This window comes from Salvia hispanica, chromosome 2 (assembly GCF_029641045.1).
Source record: "Salvia hispanica isolate PSC_SH4W2 chromosome 2, Shi_PSC_v1, whole genome shotgun sequence".
NCBI lineage: Eukaryota > Viridiplantae > Streptophyta > Magnoliopsida > Lamiales > Lamiaceae > Salvia > Salvia hispanica.
The window spans coordinates 38,101,103-38,125,044 of record NC_142693.1 but is presented as its reverse complement, the minus strand read 5'-3'; the positions used below and the strand labels follow the sequence as shown (position 1 = coordinate 38,125,044).

Sequence of the window (23,942 nt, the reverse complement as noted above, 5' to 3'; positions counted from 1 at the left end):
ATTACTATTTTCTTTCTATTCAACTATGTAATAGAAATTGAAGTTGACTAATTTGAAACGAAAATATAAACAGCGGCATTCGTTACATAAAATAAAAGTAAGGGGGTAATCAATTGTTAACTTTTTTAAGTTGTTAATCTTCTAACTCATCAATGCAGTGTATTAAAAATGTCAACACGATGGCATTAAAATGTCAACACATAATTTTGTTGAACTTCAATATAATGTGTTGACATTTTGATGTTACCATATTGACATTTTTAATACACTATGGGGTATCATGTTTGGTTCATAAGATTGAACTCTCCAACTTAATCCTAGATGGATAGTCTCATGATAATTAGTCATAGCCTCTCCCTCCAACTAAAATAATCTCACAACTTAATCCTAAATAAATAGTCTTATGATTATTAGTCATGACAACTAAGTTAGCGGAGCTAACAATTTAAATAATTAGCTGTTGAATAGAGTTAGAGGTATCTCTGACCACTAATTTAGCTTTAATTGTCAATACAAAAGTAGACTTCTACTTGCAGTACCATTGACGTACTTCTTAACTCAACAATTTTTAAAATATAAGTAGTAAAGTTAGATTATAAATCCACAATATCTTCTATAAATTGTAGAGAGAGACTACAAATCTTGTAAATCTTTCTAGTTAAAGTTTTACTTATTGTTTTCTAAATAAAAGTTACGGTTTTGTAAGAGTATCATTTGTAAGTAGTAATTTTTTGCTAAGCACTCTAATGTTCCTAAAGCACAAAACAGACATTTACTTACTTCCAAAGAAACTTACTCCAATTTTTTACTATAAGAAAAAGAAAAAGAAAAAATGTCCTTTGTGGTCTGATCCCACTTGAAGGAAGATAGCAGCATTGGGATTGTGCTAAAAGATAAAAAACTTTTTTCATATCGACCGTAAAAACATCACAATGGACAGTGTGAAATGGGGTTCTTATTTTAGTGTTTTTACATGAGTTAATTTATAGTCTAACTAAACAATATGAGAGGGATAGGCAGAGAGAGAGATGGGCAAGGAGATGGGTAAAATTTAAGAAATCAGATGTGGTCACTGGTCACCATAGAGCACTGTGCATCATCATAACTTAACAATTACTACTATAATATTTTATATATTTATATATACGTGCGGTTATACATTGAGACATTTATGCTCCATTCATAGGAAACATTTTATTTTTATTTGATGCGACGCCATTCCTCACACTTAGCATGATGTCCCTCCCTCATCCCCATTCCATTATCACTTTTTTAATGTTGTATGTGGTTGCATTACGATGAAGTCATTCATTTGATACATGACTAAGATTGAATCTCATCCATTAAATTAAAATACAGGAGTAGAAGACTTAGGTTTAGTTAAATTGTGTATTTTTATAGTTTCGTTGGAACATTATTATATGAATAAAATTGTCCAAAATATAATAAACCTCAATAAATAAAAAAATAAAAAATAATACTCCATTAGTACTGACCAATTCACTTTATTTTAATCTTGATGGTTCTTATTAAACAAAATTATGGAATAGATTATTTCTAACATTGAATTTGCATTAAACCATCTCTAACAGTACTACAAAACTTGAAATGCAATAGGAAAATTCCGCTAATGGTACTGCAAAACCAATCCTATTATATATATTTGAGTGAAATATACTACTTATCTTTTAGTTTGCACTAAAACTATACCAAAACCTCTTTTCGAATTATAATTTATTGCATTCTAGTTCAAATTATTCTATATTTATCAAAATAAGTAAAAAGGAGAGGAAGAGAAATAAAAATACATAGAAGAAAAAGTATGGAGAAACTTACAGAGAAAGAGCAGACCAAACTGCGATGGAGAAGAAGAGTATGCCTAATATTCTATTAATAATATGTTAGTTATTGATTAATGGGCTATAGCCCATATATACGTTTTTTTTTAATTCAAGTATAAACGCAGAAGACTAAATACGATGAATAAGATACTCTATAGTATTCCCAATGCTCTCCCTAAAAACTCTCTTATTTCTCACTAACTCCTGCCACATCAGCGCCACATCAGCACCAAAATTTATCCCCTATTTTTAGCCAACTTTTAGCCAACTGCTCCAATGGTTTCTCCCTTATTTCTCTCTTATTTTTCCCTAACTCAACATTTCATTTTTACATCATCACTAATATTGTTTAATTTTCCCTACAAATGTGTTTAATAAATAGATTTATAATGAACAATTCATCGTTGTATTAATCATTGGAAAATATAATACAACGAGAAAAAAAAAACTACAAATAAAAAACCATAAAAAACAAAGATTTAAAAAACTAAGAGGGAGGGGCGTCCGGCGGGAGGCCCATCAGGATCTTCGCCTACTTGAACTCATAATTTTGAAGATTGAAGATTGAAATAATGAGATTGAAAATTTGAGAGAATGAAGATTGTGTGTGATGAATGGAGGAAGAGGAGGAATTATATATAGGTTTGGAATTATAGCCGTTGGAAAAAAAAAACGCCGAAAAATCGCCGAATCGCGCCTACAATGGGCGCCGATGATTCGGCGATGAAACAGGAGTTGGCGTTAATTCGGTAGAATTAACGCCCAACGCCGAAAAAACGCCGAAACACTTCCAACGGTCGGCGATAACTCGGCGATTTTCGGCGAAAAATCACCGAGTGTTATCGCCGGCCATTGGGAATGCTCTTACATAAAATAAAATAACAGCAATAATAATCTAACATTAATAATTAATGAAAATTCAAATATTGAAAAACATAAGCTAAATACTAAAATAAAAACAAAAAGACTAATAAATTAAAATTACAACAACTAATAAAATAGAGTAAAAGTTATTAACTTCAGTATATTTCAGGTAACTCGATATTTAGAGTAAAAATTAGTACCTAATTAGAAAGCATATTTAGAGTAAATTAAAATTAATAACTATAGTATATTTCAGGTAACTCGATATTTGATAATCTAAAAATCTCAGTACCTGATATTCGATCTAAAACCGAAAAATCAAATATCAGGTATCCAACTATCCAATTTTTTGGATTTGGATATCGAGTGACAGACTTATGTATCGCCATCTTATCAAGCATATTAAAAGTGTACACCAAACATTATCTTCTTTAACAAATTAGCTTGAAGTAGCCTATGAGGGTGGTACTCACATCACCTAACTCTAGTTTTGGCATTTTCTTGATTTCCTAATTCATGGGCATGCCAAATACTTTAATCCGTTCGCAAATAGGAGACTCATTTTTCGATTTTAGTCCGTCCGTAAATAGAAGACTCATTTTTCGATTTTAGTCCATTACAAGTAGGAGTCCATGTTCACTTTTATCATAAATGGTAATAAAGTCTAACCTTCTACCTAACTCATTCTACTCACATTTAATTTAAAACTAATATATAAAAGTGGAACTCTTATTCCACTAACTTTTTTCCACCCACTTTTCTTAACATTTCTTAAAACTCGTGCCGCCAAAAAATAAGACTCCCTAATGGTGGGCGGAGGGGATAAAGTATAACAACAACAACAACAACAACAACAACAATAATAATAATAATAATAATAATAATAATAATAATAAATAATGTACTTTTTTTGTTCCTTAAAAATAAGAATTCTTTTCTTTTTAGAATTTTTTTTTTCTCTCTAATAAGGTGGTACTCGTTATTCACTAATACACTTTTCTTTTTATATCCTTCTTAGTTTACTTATTTTGTATTAAAATCCATGGCATTGCAAAAGTTTTTATTGTTAGTATAAAAAAATAATTAGTATTGGTAGTAAGGAACTGAATTAATAATTCCGAAACTTATTTTAAAAAATCGCTAATCTTATGTTAACAACAATTTTGGCCTTTTATCCTTGGTTTGATTCTTATTACTATTTCTATAAGTCTCAATTTTTTATATGAAATCCAATGTTATTGGCACCCTTTTAACAAAAATGCACCACGTTTAACCGGTGGTGTGCACATAAAAATTTGTGCATAGTTGCGGATTCTCTTTTACTTAAAATCGAATTTATTTACTCATATACTGTAGTACACTAGTACTCCATGAGTTAACTTGAATACACTTTCACAAAATATGTGAATTTGTACATAAATATAAATTTTAGTATAATTTTAATTTTTTGGTGTATCATAATTTTATGCCAAAATTAAAACTTAAACCTTTTTAGATGACATAGAAGCCTGAAATTGCCTACATGGACTCATACTATCGACCAACATTGCATATAATTTTGTTCCAAACTTTAAAATGATGCCTTCTAAAAATTCAAGGAAGGAGATAGGCGACGATGATTTTAATCCTAAAGGCTAAACAATCTCATTTGACTCATAAAACACCACTTAGTTCGATTTTTTTTACACTTTGTTGCCATATCAATCACTATTAATACAACGTCAATTAAAATATCTCATTTAAATAAATAAAAAAAGTTATACCAAAACTTCATCGTGATAAATTCACAACAAATGAAAAATTAGTGTATTAGTACTAAAAATTTTGAATTTATATGCAGTTTATTAATTGTGTTAAGGTTTATGTATCTAAATACTAACAATAATTTTTTAAGGATTTACTCCCTCCGTCCACAAAAATTTGTCCCAGTTTTCCATTTCCGTCCGTCCCCCAAAATTTGTCCAATTTCATTTTTACCATTTTTGGTAGTGGACCTCATATTCCACTAACTCATTCCAACTCACATTTTATTATAAAACTAATATATAAAAGTAGGACCCACAATCCACTAACTTTTTCAATTCACTTTCAATTACATTTCTTAAAACTCGTGTCCGGTCAAACCGGGACGAATTTTCATAGACGGAGGAAGTATTTATTTATTTATATTGTACGATTTGGTACTCCTAACTAATTGCTTTTATTAGGATAGATTGTACTACTACTACTAGTATTCATTTTTCATTATTCATATGCCGTCAGATCATACATTGGCGTGTTCTTGTAATCTACATCGATGGAGGTAACTTTATAAGAGCATCTCCAACGGCGGCTAGCCCATCGGCTAGTTGAACTATTGGAAACGGCCAGCCGCGAATCGGCGAAAAAATTGGTGTGAGCTAGCCGATTTGAGGGCGCTGGCCGCCATTGTGGTGAGCCGATCGACCAGCGATCGGCCAATGCTATTTTTTTAAAAAAAAAATTATGCATTTTTTTTATTTATTGCATTTTTATTGTATTTTTTTATGCATTTTTATTGTATTTTAATGTATTTTTTTATGAATTTTTTTAATTATGTAATTTTAAAATAGGCACACAGAATACGAGCTAGGCCCAATACAAAATTAAGACCTAAAACAGAAACATGTCATAGCGTAGGGTAGCGGCAAACTATAACGGATTCAATGCATACTAACATTTTTTAATTTATTTTTTTAATAAATTAATGAGGAGTAGAGTGGGGCGGTGGCTCGTGTGTGGAAGCCCGGATTTTTTTTATTATGTAATTTTTTTTATTTATAGTTAATGTACTTTTTTTATTTAAATAAAATTAACGAATTTTTTCCGTATATGTGTCGTAAATTTAATTCCGTATTTTGTGTTTAATTCCGTAAATGTAGTTGTTTTTTAATTATTTTTATTGCGACTGGCCTAAGGCTAGCCTATTTGAGTAAAATGCTGATGTGGCAGGTGGATTTTTAGTGCTGATGTCGTGGCAGAGAGAGAGAGAGAGTGTCTGGCCTATGGCTGGCCTATTCTTATTGTGGATGCTCTAATATCAACCAAAATAAATGTGTACTATTTGTCTATATAACACTTGATCAAAATTTAGTATATACTCCCTCCGTCCGCGAATAAGACTCTCGTTTTTCCATTTTAGTCCGTCCGCGAATAAGAGTCCCGGTTCACTTTTACCATAAATGGTAATAGGGTATCACCTTCCACTAACCCATTCCACTCACATTTCATTTAAAACTAATATATACAAGTGGGACCCCTATTCCACTAACTTTTCTTAACATTTCTTTAAACTCGTGCCGCCTATGAATGAGACTCCTAATGGCGGACGGAGGGATTATACGCTATTCATGAACATTTTTTCGAGCACGCGATATGACTTAAAAGCCAGGAGGTATGATTTTTTTTTTTAATAATATAGTACTTTATGTCCGCCATTAAATGTCTCATTTTTCTTTGTTCGTTTGTACGCTAATAAATGTCTCATTCACTTTTATCATATAAATAAATGAACCATATATTTCACTCACATTTTATTATAAAACCAATATCTAAAAGTAGACCCTAGATTCCACCAATTAGTCTACATATTTTATTTTATAAGTCAAATAATTTCTTAAAATTTGTGTTAGTCAAATATAAAATATTTAATGGTGAATGGAGGGAGTATGATATAATAAGAGAATGAAAAGTACATGTACATACATAATTAATTCATTATTACTGTAGTACTATAGTTTAGGCATCGAGAATATTATAGATAAGTATTAGTACTACTTCAGTTATAGCTTTTCGCCACTAATTTGTTTGACTTTTATGGATTTCAAGAGATATTCCAAACCCATGAAATACATTCGTGAAGCGGCTGTTTGGCTACATTTAGATTTTCTGTTTTATGTTGTCACATTTTTGGTGTCAAAGAATAATTACTATACTATATTCTATGCGTATAAATTATGCAATTTAAAATTAAAACAAATATTCAATACTCTATTAACTGCCAAAAAAAAAAAAAAAATTAATAGAAGTCAAGGTCTCAAGAATGAAAAATTAAACTAGCGGATTTTACCTTTAATTATTTTCATTGCTTATAAAAAAGAGTATACGGTTTAAGAAGCGTCTTTTTTCTCTTTTTCAAACTCCATATAAAACTAATTACCATTATAAAATATCCGTCCATTTTTCTAATTTTAATAATTATATATATCCATGTTTATTGTGCGCAACTGCGCATGATAGTTCGGAGTGCTGTGCGCATGCTATTTGCCTGTGCAATATGTGGTCCCACCTATACGGATTTTGTACAAAGATTCCATATTCCACTAGTATAATTCCAACTTATTTATAATCATCAAGCTAATTATAAAAATTAAAATGTCATAATTTTAAATTTTTTACTCAAAAATGAAGCCGGAGTAAATTGTCACACAATTATTACCAATATGACTATGTGTACTATCGATATACGCCTCAATTTCATTTTAGTCTTTTGTGTCAATTAAGAACAATTCTTTAAAGGGAATATTACCATCAATATTTAAAAAATTGAACCAGTCAAATGAACCCATGAATCTATGGCATCTTTAATCGATTGGACCAATCTGACCACTAATAATAGATAAATAAGTTAAAAACTTAATACTTCCTAAAAAGTTAAATTAAAATTTTTAAACATACTTTTAAATTTCTCAAAATATGTTTATGTTTTATTTTGCACAAATCTCAAATATTAGTACACCTAATTGATCGTGTTTATGTTTGAGTTTAAGCATATATCTCAAATTTATCATAATTAAATATTTTACATTTTATAAATATAACTAATTTTCATCATCATTTAATGGAATGATCGCATGTTAATTTTATCAGTAGCAACCTGATTAACCCATTAGGCTAGCCCGAAATTCGAGCCTTCATGGTTAGGGTCGAATTTTTATAACCCAAAAAAATACAAACCGATTAGCCCACACCTGATTGACCCGCAACCCAAGTAGGATTGGCCTGAAATCCGCTGGGCCAACCCGATTGACATCCCAATAAAAAAATTATTCGAATTACATCCTCTAGTGCTTGCATCATACTTCAATCAACATCGTGATATATATTCACATTATATAGATGAAAGTTTTGTATCAGGTATCTAATAAAAACACAATAACAAATATCATCATTGACTAAAACAAAAAATTTTGTTAAACAGCGAGCCAATGCAAACACAACGACATTACAACTAATAAAATTGTTTCTTAAACCACATGCTAGTACAAACACAAAATGAATAACAACTAGCTCAAACCTGAAGAACTCCCGATTCCCATATGCATGTATCGACTTTAAATTGTATGAACAATTGTTATGTGTTTCACTGAATTTCTGAATTTGTTCTCAAATGTGTTTTATATTCGCTCAGTTACGTAGTAGTAGAGTCATTTTGACATTTTGATACGTTCTATAGTAGTGGAGTCATTTTCCTTTTTAGTAAAAGTCAACACATTTCTTCTACAGTAGCTTACTTTACTTCCTCTTACTTTATTCTCTCTTCATATCTCTATTTTTTTCATTTTCTATTTTATTATTTCTTTACTTAATTTTCACCTACCACAATTTTTCTTAAATCCCGTGCTGAAAAGAAACGCTTCCACTACTATAGAACGGATGGAGTACTAGATAACTTAACTTGTGATTTGTAAGTTACTATCTGATGGAAATACCGATAGTATTGACTAATCGTAAATTAAGCAATGTGCCAATGTCTACCTAAAAAGAGGAAATAGATAACTTAACTTGTGAGTTGTACGACCGGAAGGGAATCGAATTTTGGGAGTACTTCTTTTGCATATTTAAACTTTGGTTTATGTATATTCGCAGCCACATGAAAGTTCCTAGATAGTCTGATCTTGAAATTAAATGACTACAAATGGATATATTTTTTTATTATTTAAAATAGTCGAGTCTTAATTTATTATTTAAAATAGTCGAGTCTTAAAAAAGGATAGCTGTGGAGACAAAGCAAAAACAAATCAACACCAAAACAAGAAAGTCAAAAGAACATGACACTCCACCATATACATAGATGTATTATAATTTAAAATCGGCAGTGATTAATAAATAACGAAATCCTAATGCATAGTTATAGATCAAATTTCAATTATTAAATCAAAAGTGGAAGGATAAGATTAAAACCACAATGTCATATTTAAATCATTTTGGTTCATGCAAGAGATTTAAACTAAAACGTTTTTTTAAATATGAAGATATAATTATTTCCTTGATTAGTGTTATTCTATCAACTTTTCCCTTAGTTATGTTTTAGTCATATAAAATTTCAATCTTTCATGATATATACTCGTTATGCATTATATTCACCAACATTTTGCATTGCAATATTGTGAATGTTTGCATCACAACACTATGCAATCAACTTTATACATAAACTCGTTGTGCATTATATACATCAATATATTTTTGAAAAGTAGTCAAATATCAGAAAATGAGTTTCTTTCGCACAGAATATCAGTTTCTTTAACATACAATATCAATGTACGTCATAACAGTTTTCTATATTATACCGATATCAGTTTATGCCAGACAAAATATCATTTTACATATTGACGGTTTTCTTCCCTCACCTACTTATCTTTTGTGGACAATTATATATATATTTTAAAAATTATCCAAAATCATATACATAAAAATCATTAGATTATAATTTCTAATGAGCAAAAATAGTTCTTGTTCTCATTTTAAATATGATTCTCATTTCATCACACCCCTATAACCTTTGGGGCTTGGCTACGCCATTAACAAATATCGTGTAGTACTTATTTTCATTTACTAATTAAGGATAAAACGTTCATATTTGTGTACAATATGATTCGTCTATAAAAGATGTTGTATGGATAGAATTTTAAAGGTTGAACAATAAAGTATTTGAGCATTATATTAGTGATAACACATAAAGGGATCTTAATTAGAAGACGTGGAAGGCCAGGATTGGTGGGTGATACCAAATTAACAACTACACTAAGTTGGAATGATAGATCGACACGTAAAACTTTGTCGGGTATCCATAGGTTTGATCAGGTCTCATAAAGTCGAAACACTAATATGTGACTGCTTGTCACAAAGCACAATTATATTCTATTTATGGAGCCTTACTTTCCCATTTCATCTTACTACATTTGGAAATGCATAATCTTATCCTCACTTTTACCCAACTTTTAAATCTCACCACCTATCATCACCATCATACTCTGTGTTGTTGCTAACTTTGGTTATCATTTAAAGTAAAGTTAAAGTCAAATTAATATTATTATGCTTTTATGTGGTCTCAGATTAGTTGAATGAAGAAAATATGTTTTCTTAATTATTATTATGATTTATAGCCGTGTCTGCTCAAAATTAGCTGTGAGATTTGTCAATGTTCTATTTGTTCATGTATTTTTAAATTGCAAGCAAACTAATCTTTTTCCTTTTTCCTTAATTGGGCAGGATTGATATGTTAAAGCCCTTTTTAACATGTCATAGCATTTGATCCGAGCATCTAAGTCGTTGCTTTTTCCAAAATTAACTATTCTTGGACTCCATTATCAAATTATTCAAATTTTTACTATGCATCTTAGGTTTTTGTTTTAACTAACTAAACTATAACCAGTTACTACATTTTTCTATTTTTGAAGCCCATTGGGCCCATAATTGATTTACCAATGGCATCACAACAAAGCCCAGATTCAAGAATCAACAACCATTGCAATCAGATTGAACTCATTAGCAGTCCATGTCCAAAATGTAATCTTTAATTCATCACATTTAGAAAGAAATCAATTTTCTAGATTGCCATAAAAAAGAATTGGGTATTATCGTATACAAACTTCTTACAAATGAAGTCGCTTCATGTCGGAATCTAGAAGTAAACTTAACCTGCTTATTCATTACACACCCACAAAATTTCTCCACAATGCAGAATCACACATTGCAGAAACACATTTTAAAATTTAGATTGCTACTCCAGATCCTGTTGGTATTGATGGAGGGGATGTATTAACCTAAACGCCAGTAGGTGAATCCCGATGCAGGTGATGCGAGAAACAAGATCTTCCAATCCTTGTCGAGAGGGCGAGACCTTGGGATGCAGCATTTGAGACTTGGAATTCTGATGCATATATCAGGTAAGAATGAGGAAAGAGTCTCGGTTTGAATGAGATAAACAAATCACAATGTTCGAAAACTTGAGATTGGTTGAAGATATATTTCACATTTCATATAAATGCAACAACTATTTGATACAATTGAGTTAAATACAATACCTCCACATGCTTTCCCAGTTGGATGACCTCGAATGGTTTAAGTCATTAATATTCACGCTTTGGACGGGCTTCAGCTCTGCTCACTCGAATAGATCTACCGTTGAGGTCCTGCTCCAAGAAATTTCAATGAGATTTATAAGAAATAAACACTTCAACACCAAGTTTAGCAGTGTAAATCAACATAGATTAGAAACATTGTTTGATTTCAAGAAAAGTCCCAAGTAGTTAGGGCGAATGCACGGGTAAGTAGGTAAAAGCAGGGTACTCACCATGCCATCGAATGATCTGATAGCATTGTCAACCTCTTGAGCTGAACCATATGTTACGAAACCAAAACCCCTCGACCTACCACTGTCTCGGTCATAGACAACAGTTGCTTCCTTAACCTTCCCCTGCTCGCTAAACAAGGTTTCGAGTGTAAGATTGTCAACACCCCACGCAAGGTTACCCACATAAAGCCTGTTGGTGTTGTCTATACTCGACCCTCCCCTGGGTCCTCGGGGCGAGAAATTTTCATCCCTCGGAGGTGGTGGGCCAGAGCTCACCCTCAAAGCCCTACCTTGAAGTTCCTGCAGAAAATGACAAAAGTCAGGCAGGCGGATATCGTCTCAAGCAGCATAAAGAAAGCTAGCAAGAAGTTGACAACAAAAGACAGCATACAACACAAAGCTCAGAAACACTAGCAAGAACTAAGAAGCTTACATATCCATTGAATTGTTGAGCGGCAGCTTCTACTTCCTCGACTGTGGACATAGTCACGAAACCAAAACCCCGGCTTCTTCCTGTAGCCTTGTCGTAGATAACCTGCACAAGTTCAAGAACATCGTTTTTTCTATCAAAACCTTTCAAGATCGATTTTTTCCCCGTTAACTCAAGCGTACTCAGAGAAAGATTGAGTAACCAATCAACAAATTCAATCCAAAACAGTATATTCAATCATGTAAGGTGGCGTTCGGTTACCATGACTAATAATCATGAGACAAGCCATCTAAGATTAAGTTGTGGGATTATTTTAGTTGGAGGGGGGAGGCTATGACTAATTATAATGAGACTATCCATCCATCTAGGATTAAGTTGTAGGGTTCAATCTTATGAACCAAACATGATACATATTTAATCATGGGATTTAATCTTGGCAACCGAACACCCCCTAAGTAGCATAAATATATCCATTCCCCAAAGCTTCCAGAAGCAGTTCCGAATCAAAGTTGAATATGTCCGAACAAAATCATGTTTTATCCAACTAGAGCACCTAATTAATTAAATTGGATTGTAATAGTATTGTATACATAGTGAATAATTTAAGCTAGCATTTGAAAAACAAACAAAAACAATAATTTAAAAAGAGACAATAACGGAAATAGAAAGCGAAATCACAACAGAAAACAAAACAAAATATACCTCAACCATCTCAACATTCCCGGCTTGTTCAAACAGGCCAGCAAGCCGGGAGCTATCAACGGTGAAGGGCAAATTCCCCACGAAAAGTTTCAACTCGGGGGAGAAATTGGGCTGCGGAGACGCCTCTTCATCCTCTCCCTCGTCCACCTCTTCGCCCAATTCAGAGGAAATGGCGACGTTGCGGACGAATTTAGGGATTGGGTGGGCGGTAGAGAGGGAGAGAAGGGGGGACCTTGGCAATGCGAGGGGCTTGAGAGAAGAGGGAGCAAGCGAAGACGCGGAAACGAAGCATAGGGTTTGCGGAGTGAGGGAGAGAGAGAGGGAGTGGAGCGAGGCAGCAGCAGCAGCCATTGTTAAAGATAAGGTTTTGGTGAGGTTTCTGATTTTCGATGATGGAATGAGCTAAGCTACAGTTTATAACGAAGATAGAGAGGCTGATATTTTGTGGACAGATAAAAATATCTCTTTCAAGATAAGGTGGAGTAATTTTCTTTTGCTGTTTTTTATATGGTGTTTTTTGTACTAATGAGCAATAATCATTCCACTTTATAGATAAATGATTGCTTTAAATTTTTTACATACACAATATTAATGAAGGTAGAAGTTCAAGTAAGTTGATTAGTTTAGAACATATAAGTGTATTTATTACGGATAATACTCATTTAAATTATGAAGTTTGGATTAAATTTTGTTATATTTCATGAACTTTACATTAAATTACGAAATTTTGTTATGTTATTTTACCAACCAAAGAAGTTATTTGTAGGCAATTTAAAATACTAATATTCGACATAGAAAAATAATATTGGCGGTCAAAATGGGTTCCAAGTGTCTTGTTTTACTATCGGGAATACTCATGGACAAATTAGAGGAAAAACACTTGGTGTTATTTTAATGTAAACTTCAAGTCTGAAATTGAACAGAGATATAGACATATAGTGTACCCTATCAAAATCAAATATATGTAATTTTAATACCAATATAAACTAGGATGCCATTTCTTTTTCTCTTCTTATTGCATTTAAGAAAATTATCCTAAAATAATCAAGTTTGGAGAAAATCCAAAATTTTCTAATTTTGAAATAAAATACATTAAATTTATTTTTTCAAAATTTGTCCTGATTTTTTGTTCAGGCAAAATTGACACTGGTTTCGGTTTCAAGTTTCAATCAAGCTTCAATTTCGTTTTAAAATATCAGCTTCAATTTCAACTAAATTAATAATCGGGGAAAACTAGAAAAAAAAAATAGTACTTGGTGTATTTTATTGTAAATTTCAAACATTTACGTGCAAAATTAGAATTCGTCCAAATATGATGTACTCCGTTTAGGACAATTTTCCATTTTTTATATACATAAAAAAAAAATTCTTCTATTAAAACCAAATAATAGATTTTTTCATAATTAAATGTTCTGTTTTTGAACAAGTACGTTTAATCCTACTGCCTCATTATTGTTTAACACTACAATATTTTGTAAAACAATGCTCTTTTACAACAGGTAAACACAATTTTATAAAATAATATCCTTATATATGTGTAGATTAAATTAAAATCTCAACAAGTATATAAATATCTATATATTTCCCGCCATTTGTTTGTGTTTAAATTTCTTTGTGATCACATATACATCTATGCATTCAAAGAAAACAAAAATCTGCAGATGGAAACAAGAAACAGTTATACAACTTTCCACCTTATGTCCAAATGTATAATTCCATCTCTCGAGTCGATCAGATGATACTTCTCGTTGATATGCTCGTTGTCGACCACATCGGCCAAGTGAATCTCTACGTACCCCAACGAGTCCTATACATGTCAAACAGCACAATCAACATCATGATAAAAATTGTGAGCCATACATTAATGAGATAGATAGATGGAAGTTATGGTGGTTGTACCTTACACATGACTCCCATGCGCCGTCTCTTGCTCATAACCTCGATCTTGATGAAATCCTTCACGGGAGCCTCATCTAGCACGAACTGGAATTCTTCGTTCCAATAAGGGTTTCGAGTTTTCTTCACAGTCTACGGATGATGCATTGCGAATTGCAAATTGCAAATTTGAATGTTAGTATTAATTAAGTTAAACATATATTGAAGTGTGATTAGTGAAAAATCTCACCTTAGTTCGCCGTTTGTCGCCTCTAAACAGGACTGTGGCATAAGGGCTGCTCGGGCTGGTCTTCCCTTCAACATCCTTAGCCTCCACAACTCTAACAAGGAGCAGCCCCGTCCCACTCAACGACATGCTTTCATGGCCGTTTCTTGAACTTCCATCTCCTGAAGAACCAGATGATGAACTAAATTTCTTGCTGTCTTCGAGAAAAGGAACAAAGGTCGTCTCGAATGTGATCTGGCCGTGTGGCTTCTTATTATGAGGGTCGTTCGGGTCCATGCTATTCTGCAAATCAAGCGTGATGTCTTGTTTCTCGTATGGAACGAGCGTATTCAGTGGAACTACCTGCATTCCTAGATAGTCATGAGCACCAACCTGGTATTCAAATAGGAAAAGAAAAGAAGTGTTACACAACATAATCTTTAGACGAACTCAATGAGCAAACTTGTTTTGCGGATTAACTAAATGCACATAATGTATACCTTTTCCCAATCATAGAGTTTCAGCTGTAGAACTTGGGACATAGGGTCCTTCACGGTCAGCTTGAAGGTCTCGTTCCATTCGGGATTAAGATTATTCTTCTTGACCGTCGTCTTCTTTGAAGGGAGTCTTTCCCCTGTGAGGCTCAGTTTAACATAGGGATCAGATGTGCTCAGGAAATCCATGTTTAAGAGATTGTGTGCTCTTACAACCTTGACATGTAGTATTCCAACAGGCTTCTTCGTAGCCCCTCTGACGATTTACGAATAGAAGAATCAGAGTGAAAGATTTTGAATAAACGAATCACATTTATTAGTTTCTGAGAGAATGTTAAAACTTACAATGAACTATCAAGGATGTCTATCTCTAACGTTTGGGGCCAGAGATAAAGCTTAGCGACTTGCCTCGCCACAATGTCCTGCAAGAAACAGAGGTTCGGGCATCACAGCGAATCCAGCAAGAGACAAGACATCAAGAAAAAAGACAATCATCTTCAAATTCGATACTCATGCATCCAATGTTGTTTAGACTATTAATCAGCTAAGACAAGGCACAATCACACACGTATCGTTTTTCATATGCAGAAGGGGATCAAAGAGATAGGAGCACCTGTAAAATATGGTACACACCGGGTACTGACATAATATCACATCCCATAATTCGAAGCCCAAAGTCTACCATTGGCTGCAATCTTGCAATGAGTGTGTTAAGTGAGTTCAAATGATTCTACAGAAGTTGAGAACTGAAAGTCTGTCTCTATTGAACAATAATCGAAACTTGAGAATGGCGAGATTCAGGTTTGCTTACCTTCTCCATCAGGGAAACGGCAATGCTTGAAAAACATGGGAATGACGGTACAAAAGGTCTCAAAACGATCCTTGTTGCTGATGATATTTGAATGTCTACAACCTGGCATCAGAATCAGCTCAATGATACATTAAAAAATGTGGCATCATACGTGCAATCCACATTATGCAGTTAGTACATACTCACTTTAGTGCGAACTCTTGTTAAATAATGATACTATTATCATTATAGAATTGGAAAAGCTATGATCAGTTATCCAAAATAAAACACACCCTTTTTCATTGACCTCACAAGTTTCAAATGTTCACTTCACTCTAACAAAGATGAGCATATGCAAGAGAATTGAAAAGGCCGAAATTGCATGACAACATCAATCGAAAGTGCAGAGCTAGTGATGTTCGTCTTACCTGGATAGCTAGTCGTAGAGATGACAATTTTACTTCCAGAGCAATGTCAGCATCCCCAGCCCATCTCAGTGCAAGATCAAGAACTAGTTCATTCTCATTAGACTCTTGGGGCTTCAGACCTGTTGGGAAAAGGCCAAAATCGCATAACAACATTAGATCATATTCAACATTGTATCTTCAGATTGAGGTGACTAGTGACTACTCAGATCTTACCATGAATCTTGGGAGGAAGGCTTCCAAGAGTAAGGCGTTCAAAATCTATCGATTTGATCTGATATTGGCCAATATACTCTGCAAAGATAGCTTCCGCTGTGGTCTTTATAATCCCACACGCTGCCTGAAGGCAATGCTCGAAATTAGAAAGGCGAAAATGGAAGAAAGCCGGTGCAACTTGCATTGAACATATATATCACTTCACCTTATCAATATATGGCCATGCATCAAGGATTACTCTGTTTAACCAATCAACCTACAAAAATCAAAGCATATAAATCATTTGGAAACCAAAAACATGACTCAAAAACATTTCAAGCAGGCTCACTCTCTCATAGTCTGGATTCATCACCCATAGTGGAAGATTAGGCATGATATCAACTATGGAGCTCGAGTCAAATTCATTAACCGAGTTAATCACAACCTCCTACAAATTCAAACACCAAACGCTTGTATAAGGCAACATTTTGAAGTCCAATATTTTCAACATATCAACTTCTAACTAGAAATGATCAAATGGGATTCTTTCAAGAATCACAAAAAAGCAAAAAAAAAAATGAATCTTGAACTGGAAAATTGCCATTTACTAAATAAGCAGTAGAAACATGAATTCTTACCTTGGATACATCTGTGGGGTCAAAGTACATAAACACCAAGAATCCGACAACGATTCCTATTGGAATCCCAAACCCAAATCCTATCCATTCCAACAAACTCTCTAGAAATCCCATCGTCTTTAATCATCGAAACATCATAACTCTTGCAATGGTCACCGACAATCTATAACCAGAGACAAAAACGTGAAAAATCAACAACTTAACAAGAGAGAAAAACGTGAAAATGAACAAGTTAAGAAGAGGATCATTAATTTGGAATATACCATTAATCAAAAGACTGGATTTTTTTCCGTCCCAGCTGGCGTAGCGTCGATGTTTTTCGTAAGCGGGTGTTGACGTAAACTGATTCAAAGAATTTGGAGGCTTGTTTTAAATGCGAACGTGGCGAGCAATGGAGGTTTAATTTGTTTTTTGTCATAATGGGTAGTTGAATTGCGCAAGACTACGCCACAAATTGAAATAAGGTTTCATCAAGAATTGGTCCAAAATCTTTTAATTGTGTTTGAATGAGACGGGTGGTGTGAGATTTGAAATACTTGTATTTTATTAATTGATGACATGCACAACTTGTGATTTGCAAAAGGGATTGATTGATTCTTTCTTAAGATTAATTATGTTTAATTTCATATTTAATTTTATAATGCAATTTGATATAAATATGTGTTAGCTTAATTTTAGAGCAATTACATCTTATTCTATTTACTGTGTTAATATTGTTAATTTGTTATATGTACGTTGAAGATAATATCCTATGTGGTAGATGATAATGTTAAGAGATTAAAATTTAAGTGTAACAAACTACAAGATGTAATATTCTACTATTATTACGTAAATCTCGATGGAAAATTCGAGGTTGTCAGATATTGATAAGCATATATAAATAAATAAAATCATTTAGTCACTACAAGTCGGTCATTTTACTTATAAATAAATTCGTAATTTTTATGTTTAAAATGGGAAAAATTGGGATACAAATAAGCACAAGTATAATAAATAGTCTAAAAATACTTTTAATTACAAAATAATTGTGTTAAAAATACTCTTTCCGTCATTTAAAACTATACTCTTTTGAAAGGATATAAGTATAATTGGTAAACTTTTTAAAAAGAAAAAATATTATATTATTAATAAAAATGGGCTACATTTCATTAGCAAAAACAAAGTTTCTTAAATTTTAAATTTTATTGTTATAAGGGACAAGCTACAAGAGAAATAGCAATTCATATTTTTAATGGAAGGAGGGAATCTATCCTAACCTAAAGTGACAGTATGGTGAAAAGACATTTTTACCCTTTTTGGAGGGAGAATTTAAAGCTATTTTGTTCATTTTTTTGGTCATTTTGAGAAATAACAACTATTGGATAGAAAGTTGATCCAATTAAATGATAGCTTCCCAATCAAGATTTGGAACAATTATAAAACGATATTGAATCTGCAAAATGAAGGATATGGATCCCATGCTGTGCTCAAAGCCACAGCAGGGTGTGCTGTTTCACACAGCCAAATATAAAATTCATAAATAATAACATTTAAATATTAATTTCTTTTTTAATTAAATATTTGGCTGTGTGGAACAGCACACCCTGTTGTGGCTTTGAGCAGGGGATCCATATCCCAAAATGAAACATAGAGAGAGAAGGGTGAGAAGAAGAAAGAGGAAGGAGAAAGAGTGCATCGATGCAGACCCCCAATCATCGCCGGAGCAGCGGCGGACGACATTTGTGCAGAGTTAATGGTGTTTCCAAAAAGGTGGTCTTCCCAAACAATTTGGCTTAGAAGAGAAGTAGCATTATCCATAAAAAAAGCACCATTGCTATAAAAGCTAAGCTATAGAGGTGAAGATCCAACTGCCAGAAACGTAAGCCGTTGAAGTAAGCCACAATCCCGGAATCGAGCATAGGAGCAGCAGCTAGACATTCAGATGAAGAACCTCAAGTTCACGGCATGACTCTCAGCCTATGGGTGTCGGAGGAGTCGGTGCGGCCTGAGGTCATACGGCGGACGACGGAGGTAAGGAAGGGAATGCGACGGCGATGGCGGTGAGCAGCCGGCGGCGCGGTTGGCCTTGAGGAGGACATTGTTGGAGGGGGACCGAGCTCCATTTTAATTCAAGATTGAATTTTGTAATGGCCCTTTGCCAATAATTAGGGAGAAATGTTACTGGAGAAGGAAGGTTGAGATTGAAAGATAGAGAAAAGAGTGCTACTACAAAAATGGTGGCGAGCGTGAGAGAGGAGAAAGCGGGAAGGGGGCGCCAATTTTTTAGGGTTTGGGAGTTTATTAATATATGTACTTTATTTTGAGTATTAATTATAATACTTGGGCATTATTTTGAGCTTTAAATGTATATTTTATATTTTAAACTTTAATAATAATTTGATATTTTTTTAATTAAATAGAGTTCAAATTTGGATGCTTTGCTCTATTATGTAGGTTCTAATTTTGATTTCTAATTTTTGGATTTCTGAATAGAAAATGCCAAAACTAGGTACCATAAATTATGGTAAATTTGAAGATCAAAACTTACCATCATTAAACACCAACACTTGCAAAGTATTCAATTATACTTTACATTGCAACAGCAGTCAATTATAAGAATAGATGATTAACATGCCACAACTAGGATCAACATATATATGTATAGATCAAACTAACAAATATGGTTATAGTTATTCCTCTTTTTGGTCTTAACTATATGCTGAAAAATAGATTGGATTAGTTACCAATGATCTTATTTTTTTTAATGCTTATTAACATATACTTATTTAAATAAACTTTGATTTTCTAAAACAACTCTAAATGTATATTATGAGTTCAAATTTCTATGTGAACCATTAACAACAAAATACAAGAATCCTCAAACATAGAAATCTGTCAATATCACTACTTACCCATATTTAAGGTCAAATTTGTCATCCATATTTATTTATTTTATTTGTATATACTCAGTGTCGATAATTTTTAATAAAAAAAAAGTGAAATACATCTAAAGTAGCTATTTATGGGTTAAAATTTCACTATTTGGCTAGAAAATCAAACTGAGAAACAAATACTCACCTCTAGCCTTGATCACACTTTGCTAATTATCGCAATGTTTAAAAAACCATGATCAACAGAAAGAAAAAAGAACACAAAATAGAAATAAGATGTTTCGTTATTGAATTGGCATAGAAATTTAGGAGTAAATGAAGTTCATTATAACTTTACTCGCTCACAAGAATCATAACATAATTATCAACCATTAATTGTTTAAGATTTATCATGGTTACTGAGTTAATGTCAATACCGGATATTATTACAATACGCAATGATAAATTAATTTTTTTATTTATTTATCTAATATATTGTTATTGTACATTTCTTATTCCAATTATCTAATTTCTATTCTTTGATCTTTACTCACACGTATTTTCGTTATTTGTATATCTTATTCGTATTAACTCACACTCTTTGATCATTAGTCACACATCTTTTCTTTGTTATTAATTTTATTGTTTTTACTCCACTTAGATCATAAATTAAAATTTTATAAAATCGTTTTGCTGAAATTGAAATATTTCATTCATTAGGGATAGTAAATTCTTCATTTAGAGTGAGACAATAATTACATTCTGTTATTTTAAATCTTCATAGTGCTTTGAATTCTTATTTTTAATATATTTATTATATTTTATAATCATTATTTGAAACTCTTATGTCCCGTGCATAGCACGGGGGTTAATACTAGTTTATTTAAGGAGCAAGCCTACATGAAGACGGTTACGATGAAAAGCTTTTAAAAAAGAGACTAAAATTGATTTTAAAAAAGGAGATAAGATAACAGTAGAAACTAAAACTAAATGAAAGCAATAGAAAAAGATGATTAATTTCTAAAACAGGTGAAAAAACAATCTTCATACATGAACAGTTTTAGCATAGAGTTTTATAACTATAGTCTGGACTCTTGGAGAATAAAAGTACAAAACAAATACAACTACAAATTAGGAATAATCCAAAAAATTAGCCACACATAGTTTGATTTGATATAGAAAAAAATACCACGGTGGACGAATCTTCTATTGGATGATATAAAAGAAAATCTACAATCCTCTCTTCTGTGGATCTCTAAGGTTCTCCGTCAAGTAAAAGATGGAAGAAAATTAAAAGATGAAAAAATGATAGAATAAAAGAGGTGAATTATGAACTCAATGAACTTTCTTTTATAATTGTGGAGAGGGTTGAGATCTGAATTTTTGAAGTTTATCTAAAGTAAAAAGAGATTGGACACATAAAAGGCATGTATATCTCTATATCCCTAATTTTTGCCAAAATTTCTTCACTCTCTTGACAACACAGAGCAACTCTCATAAAAGGGTCATACATTTCTCAATCGAATCTCAATTGAAGCATGCAAGGTAACCACACGAATCTCTTTCAAAGATGAAGACATTGGTAACCTTAGAGCATCCACAGTAGCGGCGCCGCGGCGTGCGCCTCGATCGCGGCTAAGCCGCGCCTGTCTACTGTGGCGGAAGAGGCCGCCCCGGAGGCGGACGGTTTTATGGGGCGGAAGGGCTTTCGCCCCGAATGCGCCGAGGACGAGCCGGAGGAGAGAGAAACGCGGCGGCCGCCGCGGCTATCTATTGCACGGCGAAACCGCCGCGGTGGTCGCCGATTTACATGCTTTTTTTTTTTTGGATTTTTAATTGTTTTTATTATAAATATTCCTCCCATTTTCATCTTCTCTCCACACACATCTTCACACCCAGTTCACTTTCTATCCAATTTTTCTAGCTCTAAAAATTTGTGGATTTCCATTGCTATTTATGGATGATTTGTGGAATGAAGCATGTGATTCTTTGATTCAAGAGGTGCAGAGGGAAGCCGAGAAGGAGGATGAGGCGGCGGCGACGATCCCTCGTGAGATTCGTCATCGTCGGACAATCCCATGAGACCATGTCGGAGCGGCTGAGCGGCTGAGCGGCTTATGGCAGACTACTTTAGCGCTAACCCCCGTTACCCAACTGAGATTTTCCGTCGGCGTTTCAGAATGTCGCGATCGCTCTTCACCCATATAGCGACGACATTGGCGGACCGGTACGGTTGCTTCAACCTCCGGAGTGATTGCACTGGCCGGATCGGACTGTCTACTTTTCAGAAATGCACCTCTGCAATAAGGCAGCTTGTCTATGCCGGACCGGCTGATATGTTCGACGAATACCTACAGATGGGTGAGACGACTAGTCTAGAGGTGCTCCGGCAGTTTTATAAGGGCATGCGGGAAGTCTTTGGTCCGGAGTTCCTACGAAAGCCAACCCCTGATGAGTGCCAGTGTAACAGCCCGACATTCTAGGGTAATATAAATGCGGCGACTGCTACCTAGGCAGACTTAAAAGCAACACAACATAGGCTAGGGTTTCATTTAATGAGATTCGACCAAGGTATTTAACGAACTATCAAAGCAATAAGTCAACGGTTTAATCAAGAAAATCAAAAGATGAATAGATATCATAACTATGCTCAAAGGTCAAGGGTTTAATGTAAATCCAACAAAACGCATAATGTCTCGATATTCCAAAAAATAATGAAATAGTTCAAAAACGATGATACTAAGTTTCGTGTTTAGCGGAAGCAACCAAGAGAAAAATGAAGAACATGTATGAAGACATAACTCCACTTGATGTTTCAAACGATCATATCATTATTCGATTTATTAGCTCAACACCGCCACCCGCTCGTCATCGCTCAACCTGCACATAGGGAAAACACATGCAGAGCTGAGTATTTTAAACATACTCAGTGAACTCATGCCAAAACGTTTTAATAGCTATGCCACCCTTACCATAGTGAACTCGAGTTTTTGCATTTATTTAAAGAATAGCATCGAGTATCACAAAAATATCTCATGGACTAGCCAGTCAAACAATACCTCCCATTTTCTCATCAATCAACAATATCATGGTGCGACGAAGTGTGGCCACACTTTCGCCCACGAGACCAGCCGACTAGCAAGGACGGCTCCCGATCTCCCGTGTACACTAGCCTGATAGGGTTTGCGGCCCTACTCAGACCCGAATTCGTTTATATAGCCCTATAGCCTAATGGAGCGCACTCACAAACTAGGCATCAGGCACACACAATATCCAAAATAATCATAGGCATGACATAACAGTTTAATCCACCCTTATCGCTCCACTTTCATATATTTGTAACATAAGAGAGAGTTTAAGAATAAAGCCCACCTCGATTCCTTAGATCACAAGTATGTTCTTCCTCTTGCTAACACACCGAGAGCGCGAATTACCACCTTTAATTTATATATATCACAAGTAAGTCTCAATCATCTACTCATATTCATGCATGTTCCTAACGTTTCCCTTTTCCCATCGATTCATTTTAATATCACCATTCAAAACCAAGATATTATTATCGTATCACTTTTTATTCGCACAACAACTCCAGATCTATCACCACAACGTGTCACGCATGAGTGTTTTAAAACACACCCACACGCACCGACGCACACACACACACGATTCACACACCCACACATATATGCATCCCATATACATCAATTGTTTCCCCTTTCACTCAATCTAAATGCATGAGAGCTCAAGAACACCGACTAATCGGTTAGATGAGAAAAGATTAATATAAAAATACCTTTTCTCGATATAACAAACGGTAGAAACAAAGTAGAATCTTGATTCTTCAATAATTCTTGAGGCTTCAACTTGAATTCTTCTCAAAAGATGAAGAAATCTTGGAGAAAAGTAGAAGAAAATTTGGGAGAGAGTGGGAGAGAAAGTGGCGTGAATTTTGAGAGAGAGGGAGGCGTGATTTTTGATTCTAGGTTTAGGGTTTCACTCTTATTTATAGAGTGCAAAATA

General features: G+C 33.8%; 2 protein-coding genes across 2 annotated transcripts; both read right to left on the bottom strand.

Annotated features, from left to right (window-relative positions):
• Nucleotides 1-10,531: 10,531 nt before the first annotated feature.
• Nucleotides 10,532-12,831, bottom strand: LOC125202556 (29 kDa ribonucleoprotein A, chloroplastic-like). The gene is made up of 5 exons (XM_048100972.2): nucleotides 12,431-12,831; nucleotides 11,732-11,833; nucleotides 11,299-11,598; nucleotides 11,030-11,137; nucleotides 10,532-10,875 (listed from the first exon to the last, which is right to left on the bottom strand). The coding sequence occupies exons 1-4, from the start codon at nucleotides 12,779-12,781 to the stop codon at nucleotides 11,075-11,077; spliced, it is 816 nt and encodes a 271-aa protein (XP_047956929.2). The 5' UTR covers nucleotides 12,782-12,831; the 3' UTR covers nucleotides 10,532-10,875; nucleotides 11,030-11,074.
• A 1,146-nt stretch (nucleotides 12,832-13,977) lies between these two features.
• On the bottom strand, nucleotides 13,978-17,497 carry LOC125215641 (synaptotagmin-3-like). The gene is made up of 13 exons (XM_048117126.2): nucleotides 17,337-17,497; nucleotides 17,074-17,236; nucleotides 16,785-16,883; nucleotides 16,662-16,712; nucleotides 16,457-16,580; nucleotides 16,244-16,362; nucleotides 15,837-15,938; nucleotides 15,639-15,713; nucleotides 15,371-15,447; nucleotides 15,032-15,281; nucleotides 14,556-14,924; nucleotides 14,330-14,458; nucleotides 13,978-14,237 (listed from the first exon to the last, which is right to left on the bottom strand). Exons 2-13 carry the CDS (start codon nucleotides 17,185-17,187, stop codon nucleotides 14,109-14,111), a joined length of 1,638 nt encoding a protein of 545 aa, XP_047973083.2. The 5' UTR covers nucleotides 17,188-17,236; nucleotides 17,337-17,497; the 3' UTR covers nucleotides 13,978-14,108.
• Between the last annotated feature and the right edge of the window lie 6,445 nt (nucleotides 17,498-23,942).